General features: G+C 38.0%; 1 protein-coding gene across 1 annotated transcript; it reads left to right on the top strand.

Annotated features, from left to right (window-relative positions):
* The first annotated feature begins 2,598 nt into the window (after positions 1-2,598).
* LOC148636523 (uncharacterized) lies at positions 2,599-8,999 on the top strand. The gene is made up of 14 exons (XM_088623494.1): positions 2,599-2,696; positions 3,302-3,360; positions 3,532-3,816; positions 3,921-4,019; positions 4,262-4,409; positions 4,505-4,806; positions 4,910-5,117; positions 5,219-5,350; positions 5,462-5,592; positions 5,681-5,887; positions 5,976-6,032; positions 6,122-6,327; positions 6,423-7,272; positions 7,383-8,999. The coding sequence occupies exons 2-13, from the start codon at positions 3,326-3,328 to the stop codon at positions 7,046-7,048; spliced, it is 2,436 nt and encodes an 811-aa protein (XP_088479620.1). The 5' UTR covers positions 2,599-2,696; positions 3,302-3,325; the 3' UTR covers positions 7,049-7,272; positions 7,383-8,999.

Raw genomic sequence — 8,999 nt, 5'->3', positions numbered from 1 at the left:
TAATGATTTTATTGCATTTATATAAGAATTGCTCATTGCTCCAAAATAAATAATGGTTTCATAAAAAAGTGAACACTTACTTGGTCTCAGTCACAGACTTTCCAATAGGAGCCATTGTGGAGTTCAGCAACTGCAGGTCCTAGAAGTGGGGAAGGAATTTTAAAAGAGAAATTGACTTACAATACAAAAAGAATGGCTCAGGGATCACTGAAATATATATATTTACAAATTCCAAAGACTGAGTCCATATAGGAACAACTACCTTTCATATTCAGTATAAGATGGAGAGATGAATTGGCCCTGAAAATCCACTGCAATGAGAAACTGCTCCTGCCATTGTATATGAACAAACATACATTCTCATCTATATTCATTTGCAGTTACACTATTGCAATTAATCTGTATCCATTCTGCATTCATATCTACTAGAAAGAGCTCTCAATTAATTAAATGCCCCATTGAACTGGCCCTGATTATACAATGCAAGGAGAAGTCTTCTAAGCCAATACTTGCAACCAGAAAGAGGCTGTATTTCAATTATACAATATACAAAGCAATACCATTTAACACAAAGATATATTCCACACCTCAGCATGCACATGATGAGATTCTTGATATTAGATTAGTAGAAACAATATCAATGCACTGAGAGACGCTTAAGAATAAAGATGCATCTGCCTGACTGCATATTAGTTTTAAAAGGTTATCAGCAAATGCATTTAAAAGTAAAAATGTAAAGTCTTACCTCTTGATCGTAGTGGTGATTCAATATCCAGGACCTTAGTCAAGTCTCAGAGTTACTGTACCTCCTGTCTCGATTGCAGGTGAAAAGTGAAAGGTATATTGCACTCAGCAGAAAGTTACCCCGAGCAAAGACTTAACCCCTCCCAGAAAACAGCATTAAAAAATTATCATTTACAAAGATGTCTATCTTTGGGTTTCCTGTGTGTCCTGTTTCCTAAACCCCAAGGGAAGACCGATACTTTGGATGGTAATGATTGAACCTGGCTTACAAAATACATCTTTGGAAATGCTAAATCTTTCAGATGGCTTGGCTAACTACTGGCCCTACCTAAGACAGGTGCTTTGGATGTTAATGCTTGAAACTAAACATCTTTGAAAATGCTAATTCTTTCCGAGGGCTTGGGAAACTCTGTTTTTTTGAATGCACCTGCACTGTTGAATATACTTTAAACCCATGCTTAGCCATGTTTTTAAAATTAAATTATAACGATTAACGATTAATAAATGAGCCAGGCCCCGGCGGGGGACCAGGAGGCCCGGGCCGAATTCTACTAATATAATGATCCAGTGTGTTGCACTACTTCACTGATTTACTGGTCTATGCCGTATGGAAATAAATCCTCAGACTGCTTACTGGCCTGGGCATGTACCAAAAAAATCAGTGAGCATATATATATATATATCACTGTGTTGAACCTAGAGACACAGAATAACTGCAAACACATCCTAAATACAGTGTTAAAGCACCTTTGACCTCACCCAGAAAGTATCATTTCTTGAAAGGGATTGCTGTCCGAATGCACATCTGAATCCCAAACAGAATCTCTAGTAAAATCTGATCATTTGTGAAACAGGCAAATGGGACTGAATTAAATTATCTAATTAAAATAAAAGCTAAAGCTTTGTATTTATCTTGTACCATAGAACATGACTTTCTTTGTATTTCAAGCCCACAAAGGGTCCAAAAGACGCACTACATGATATAAGGAAGATTATCACATGCATGGAGATGTATCATTTCTTGAAAGGGATTGCTGTCCGAATGCACATCTGAATCCCAAACAGAATCTCTAGTAAAATCCGATCATTTGTGAAACAGGCAAATGGGACTGAATTAAATTATCTAATTAAAATAAAAGCTAAAGTTATGTATTTGTCTTGACCATAGAACATGACTTTCTTTGTATTTCAAGCCCACAAAGTGTCCAAAAGACGCACTATATGATATAAGGAAGATTATCACATGCATGGAGATGTATCATTTCTTGAAAGGGATTGCTGTCCGAATGCACATCTGAATCCCAAACAGAATCTCTAGTAAAATCCGATCAGTTGTGAAACAGGCAAATGGGACTGAATTAAATTATCTAATTAAAATAAAAGCTAAAGTTTTGTATTTATCTTGTACCATAGAACATGACTTTTCTAGTATTTTAAGTTACCCCGAGCAAAGACTCAACCCCTCCCAGAAAACAGCATTAAAAGAATTAGCATTTACAAATATGTCTGTCTTTGGGTTTCCTATGTGTCCTGTTTCCTAGACAGGAAACTCTCTTGCCCCAAGGGAAGACCGATACTTTGGATGGTAATGATTGAACCTGGCTTACAAAATACATCTTTGGAAATGCTAAATCTTTCAGATGGCTTGGCTAACTACTGGCCCCACCTAAGACAGGTGCTTTGGATGTTAATGCTTGAAACTATGCTTAGCCATGTTTTTAAAATTAAATTATAACGATTTCAGTGTTTGATAATGGTAACAAAGGCTTCCTCCACCCACTGCTTTGCCAAAGGGAAGTGCTGTTTCCTGGGAGGGGTGGAGTCTTTGCTCGGGGTATATTTCTGCTGAGTGCAATATACCTTTCACTTTCACCTGCAATCGAGACAGGAGGTACAGTAACTCTGAGACTTGACTAAGGTCCTGGATATTGAATCACCACTACGATCAAGAGGTAAGACTTTACATTTTTACTTTTAAATGCATTTGCTGATAACCTTTTAAAACTAATATGCAGTCAGGCAGATGCATCTTTATTCTTAAGCGTCTCTCAGTGCATTGATATTGTTTCTACTAATCTAATATCAAGAATCTCATCATGTGCATGCTGAGGTGTGGAATATATCTTTGTGTTAAATGGTATTGTTTTGTATATTGTATAATTGAAATACAGCCTCTTTCTGGTTGCAAGTATTGGCTTAGAAGACTTCTCCTTGCATTGTATAATCAGGGCCAGTTCAATGGGGCATTTAATTAATTGAGAGCTCTTTCTAGTAGATATGAATGCAGAATGGATACAGATTAATTGCAATAGTGTAACTGCAAATGAATATAGATGAGAATGTATGTTTGTTCATATACAATGGCAGGAGCAGTTTCTCATTGCAGTGGATTTTCAGGGCCAATTCATCTCTCCATCTTATACTGAATATGAAAGGTAGTTGTTCCTGTATGGACTCAGTCTTTGGAATTTGTATATATATATATTTCAGTGACCCTCAGCCATTCTTTCTGTATTGTAAGTCAATTTCTCTTTTACAATTCCTTCCCCACTTCTAGGACCTGCAGTTGCTGAACTCCACAATGGCTTCTATTGGAAAGTCTGTGACTGAGACCAAGTAAGTGTTCACTTTTTTATGAAACCATTATTTATTTTGGAGCAATGAGCAATTCTTATATAAATGCAATAAAATCATTATGCTCAAACTATGAGAGAGAAAATTAAGGATAATTTAAGAAATCAGTCTTAGCTTGTTTCTATACACAGATGGTATTATTTATTTTCAAAGGAAACCCGCGAGGATTCCCCTGGTGTGCAAGATGTGCCTGAATACTTTTGATCAGCTTCCTGCTCACTTGAAGAGGGCGTGTATGAAGCACGCCACGGCAGAAGAGATCAGGATGGCCTCTCAACAGGCGAGGGAGGACATGATAAATCTCCTGAAGAACGGGGTCATCGTGGATTACAACAGAATAGAGATCGTGTCTGGTGAGGCAAACAGGGCAGTGGTTGTAAGACTGCTGGAGTCCTTGGGCCTTTTTGTACGTGGGAAGCCTGAAGACACATTGGCAAGGTGAGATATTTTTAATTTGTAAGGCTTCTGTAGTTTTTTTTTTTAAATCATTGTTACAACATATTATGTAAAAGCATGTTGAAAAGAATCTACCTGCATTCCAGCGGCCCTGAGCAAGAGGCCACTGTCCAGGAGGAAGAGATGCCAGAGGCTGCTCCAGAAACTGAAGCAGAAGCGGAGGAGGAAGGGGAAGATGGGGAACAGTAAGACTCTCTGCTCAATAGGGTTTCTTGTGCTTTATTTTTTATTTGCACGTTGTATGTATAAAATTAGATTTTGTTTCACAGAGGCAAGAAAAAATGTAGCCTTATTTGGGATGTCAGTGAATTGGTAGATATACATATTCACACAGGGCCACATCTAAAGCCATTTTCTCCCAGAAGCCAACTAAGAAAACGGAAACACTTATAATACATGTTATCGTCCATGTGTCTTATATCTACAGGGTGTCAGTTAAAGGTAATCTAAAAGCTCTCCGAAAAAGAGTTGCCCTGGCTGGACTTTACAGAAAACACTCTCTTGATTCTCCTCTCCTGGCTGGATTTAAACAATACCTTATCCAGGGCCTGGGAATGGTAAACTGCTCCAAGGAGGTAGGTATTTGCTACATGGTTTTACTCGGCTTAAACTTCACATACCACGGATGTTGGTCATAAAAATAATGACTTCCTCTATATGTGTTTTTCAGGTTGAAAATGTCTCCAGGTTCCTGTTTTTTACGGATCCATCGGAAGTTTCCTTAAGTTTTCTGAAGGACATTTCCAAAATGCAGACATTTGTTTCCCAGTTGAAGATGACTGGGCTGTCTCACCAGACCATTGCAGGTTATATCATTAATATCAACAGATTCCTGCTCTTCATCCGAAAAAACACTAACCTGCAAGTGGAGGATCGCAGTCTAGCTAAGGGTTTAATAGACTTCCAGAGCAATCTAAAGGACATAAAAAAGAGAAACAACAAGAGTGTCAGACAGGAAATAACCAGAAAGAGGTACTTTACTTATTAAATGTTGGTTCAACTTGTACTTGCTTTTCTATTCAAACACATAAATGTTGCCTTTTGGAGGCTGATAGTATTGCTCTCTCTCCCCCAGACTAACACAGCTGCAGAGTCCTCCACCTAAACTAAGCGATTGCTTGAAGGTGTTGAGTGTTGCAAAGAAAGATGTGCAGCGGATACTGAGCAAGACGCACACCTCTGCAGACATCACCACAAGTGAGCGGATTGTTGTGATGCTTTACCTGCAGGCCATTCTCCAGCTGAAGCACCTTCAGCGCCCAGGGGTGGTAAAGAATATGACAGTAAGCATCCCTTCATACAACCGAGAATTTTGATTATAGATGTTCTTTTCGAGAAATTGTATTTAATTAATATTTGTATTAAAAAAATCTTCTGAATTCAGGTCCTGGATTGGATACAGCGAAAAATTGTTGTGAATAAAAGTGGCCAAAACAGGGTAATAATCTCTGTCAAAGAGCGCATGGCTGCAACTCAGCGACTAGCTTCCTTTGCACTAAATGAAGAAGAGGAAAAGGTGAGTTGGAGGTTTTATTGAGATTTCATTGCTAAAAACTGTCTTTAGCATTCAATGGTATGTGAAGAATACTGCATTTAAACTGCATTTTTATTTTTTTTATTTTCTCAGATGTTTCACTGCTACTTCATTAACTTACGCTGTGATGCAAACTGCAGGATGGAAATAGAACATTTTTTTGTGTATGCGGGAGGAGAACCAGTTCACAATCCTACCTATGATCTGCGAAGACTGCATGAGAAGTAAATTGAATTATATAATTATTTTGATGTATTTTCCTTTCACTTTTCTGGGGCTTGAAAACAACTATTTTATATGTTTGTTTTGCAGGTACCACCTACCACTGATTACTTGCTATGTTGCAAGAAGGGCATTTGAAATGGAAATAAAGAAGCTACCTATTGATCAGAAAACTATCCTGAATGATTATTTAGGTGTTTCAAATGGAACTGTTGAAAACCTAGCCAGAAGGCTGACAGATGAGGACATGTGCTCAGCCAGCGAACTAATTCATGGCATTGTAGAAGCAGGATCTCTGTAAGTGTCACAGTGATATCAAAATTCAGTATTTGAAAGTCAATATTTAAGATAAACATAAATTTCTCATATTTTTGTTAAACTTCAGTTCAGGATCAGGAGAGCAATCTTCAGGCTATGGACAAGAACGTACAGCTGCTATACGGTAAGTTTTAATTTAATATCCCTCTTTCAGTTACCTTTTAGCCACTCTATCTTAGATCTGAGATATTTAAGTTTTCTTTTTACAAATAGGTCCACTGTGGCAGCTGCTGCATATAGATGCCCAAAGATGGATGGTGCTGCAGCCTTCCAGAAGCTGATACAGATGTTTCCCGTGACATTAGATGGGCAGCCTCCCAGAAAGAAAGAGCGCCTGAGAGTGACCGGCATTCACGATCGCCACTGTTACAATAGATGGAGAGCTGAGCAGAGGAAAAGGAGGCAACAGAACATATTCGGTAAGAACAGGATTTCTTCCCTTTTTAAAGAGTAATATTTCAAGAGTCTATTACTGGATATATTCTTTGGGTGGATTTCTGATTTCTCACTACAGATCAATACAATAGACGTTTACCAACAGAAAGCCAAGTGACCCATTATATAGAAAAAATGGGATGGTCAACCAATACACCAGCTGTGTCCGAGGTACTTCAGAACTGGAGGCCGCATGTAGAAGTCCAACCAAATGGCAAGGACATTGAAAATCTGGTAAAACTCCAAACCTGGAGAGGCCTGCACATCGTTGACGATCCTGTGAAAGGGAAGAAGGTTGTAACTTCCAGGCGTTTCCAGAAGGGAGAGGTGGTATGTGATTACCATGGCAAGGTTATCACAAAGACAGCTGGAGAAGCCCTAATGGCACAGATGGCAGAAGGAGACATGGGATATCTATTCTTTTTTGATGGACCTAAACAAAAAATGTGCATTGATTCGCGTGAAGAACACTGCACCTGTCACCCGGATATGGACACAATTGGAAGGCGCATTAATCATTCAAACAAAAAAGCCAACCTCAGACCAATTAAAGAATCTTTTGTAATTGACGAAAAGACTGACATAACAATTCTGTTCTTGGCAAAAAGAGAGATTGCAGTGGGAGAAGAGCTCCTATATGATTATGGTGTCTCCAGGAAGTCGTTTAATGGAGAAGGACAATCTCTGGAGTGGTTGGACGAATGATCATAAAATAAAGCTTTTATCTCCTCTGCCTCTCCACGGCAGAGGAGATCAGGATGACCTCACAACAGGCGAGGAAGGACATGATAAATCACCTGAAGAACGGTCATCGTGGATAACAACAGAATAGAGATCGTGTCTGGTGAGGTAAACAGGGCAGTGGTTCTAAGACTGCTGGAGTCCTTGGGCCTTTTTGTACGTGGGAAGCCTGAAGACACATTGGCACGGTGAGATATTTTTAATTTGTAAGGCTTCTGTAGTTTCTTTTTGAAATCATTGTTACAACATATTATGTTGTAACAACCATTTTTGAAATTTGTTGACACTATCTGAACAGCACAGCATTCCCAGAATGGACAATGGAGTTTTCAGCAGCATTAGATGGGCAGCCTCTTGGGAAGAGAGAAGGAATGAGACCGACTGGACTTCATTAATGACACCGTTCTTATTGAAAGAGAACAGAAAGATAAGTCTTGATAATAATTCTTACTCTGATTCTATTATTATTTTCTTTCATTATCTACAAAATAGATTTTTGATAATCATATCGATAAGCTTCATTTGAAACTGCCCAACATTACCAAACAGAAGAATGTTTCGGCAGGACACCATTTGTGCATCAAAAGCACTGGAGAGGTGTATATGACAGCCTATTTTCTGCCACTGAAATACTAATTGCTTCATTTCAGTTCATCCTTAGGCGAGCAGAAGAGAAAGAAGTTTGATGGAATTAGATGGAATTCCTCTTGGGAAGAAAGATAACAGAGACTGACTGGACTTCAAGAACAGCACCTTTCTGATTCACAGCGAACAGAACACAAAAGATGAGTCTAGGGAACAATGGCTTTATTTTCTTAAATACAATTTCTGAAAAGTTTAAGGACAACAGCAATGAACATTGTTAATGAGTTAGAGGTTAGATAGACCTGTATTTCCAGTGCTTTGTCATTTCAGTAATGTTTTAAAATTGAATTTCTATACAGTGGACACCCTTGACATACACAAAATGAAACCATTTCATTTTCATTTTGGAGCTAAACTGCAGGAAACATTTTTTCAGTAAACTGTTAAAAGCATATTGTGGTCTAAAAGCCAAGATATTATTTGTGACCACATTAATTAATTACTTTTTAAACTGTAAAGCAATAATCTGCTAACATGGCTAGTTTCTATCACTGAACTGGAATTTTCTATTCCCGACAGAGATCAGTTTCTTAAACAAAATAAAATTGTCTCCATCCTGGAAATTCAGTCAGGAATTTGAATAGGGCTTATGGCATGTGATCAGTTTCACAGCCTAATTCTACTGGATTCGATTTTTAAATGATTCACAATTGTGAATATTAGAAATATTAATGCACAGAGTTGCTTAGGCTTTTATTTTTTAATTTTGTTTTCAACACAATCATAATGATTATGCATATGCTATTTTTTGTAGCTGTCACCTGCCATTCACTACCAGAAAAGATGCAAGGATGTACATGAAGAGGTGTGATGACCACGACGACAGTGCTGTGGCTCAGGACGAAATCACAACTTTTCACCTGCCTAACACCTTTGGAAGAAGAAATCAATAATACAGAAAAACCTCCAAACTATTTTTCTAATTGTATAATGTTAGCATACCCAGAGGGGTTGGGCAGCCAGTTGATCTTGGACCCCTAGAGGTTTTTTTTTTCCTCCTAACTAAGGAGTTTTTGGTTCCTCTCCTCAGTTATCTTCTGGCTTTTACTCTTTCACATCATGTATCATCACCCAGCTATGTTAAGTGCCTCAGGTCAACCTTGTTATGAAAGATGTTATATAAAAATCAATTGAATTTAATTATACTAGTTGTGAATGCTGTCATATTTCATTGCCACAATTTATCAAAAAATAATAAACATTATTGTGCAATTAGCTTTTTCAAACTTTTTGATGATCTATATAATTTCAATACAACTTCTAATTGTGA

This window comes from Lepisosteus platostomus, unplaced genomic scaffold, assembly GCF_059453375.1.
Source record: "Lepisosteus platostomus isolate fLepPlt1 unplaced genomic scaffold, fLepPlt1.hap1 Scaffold_171_H1, whole genome shotgun sequence".
Classification (NCBI taxonomy): Eukaryota; Metazoa; Chordata; class Actinopteri; order Semionotiformes; family Lepisosteidae; genus Lepisosteus; species Lepisosteus platostomus.
Note: the sequence above shows the minus strand (reverse complement) of the source record. Positions and strands in the feature narration are given on the sequence as shown.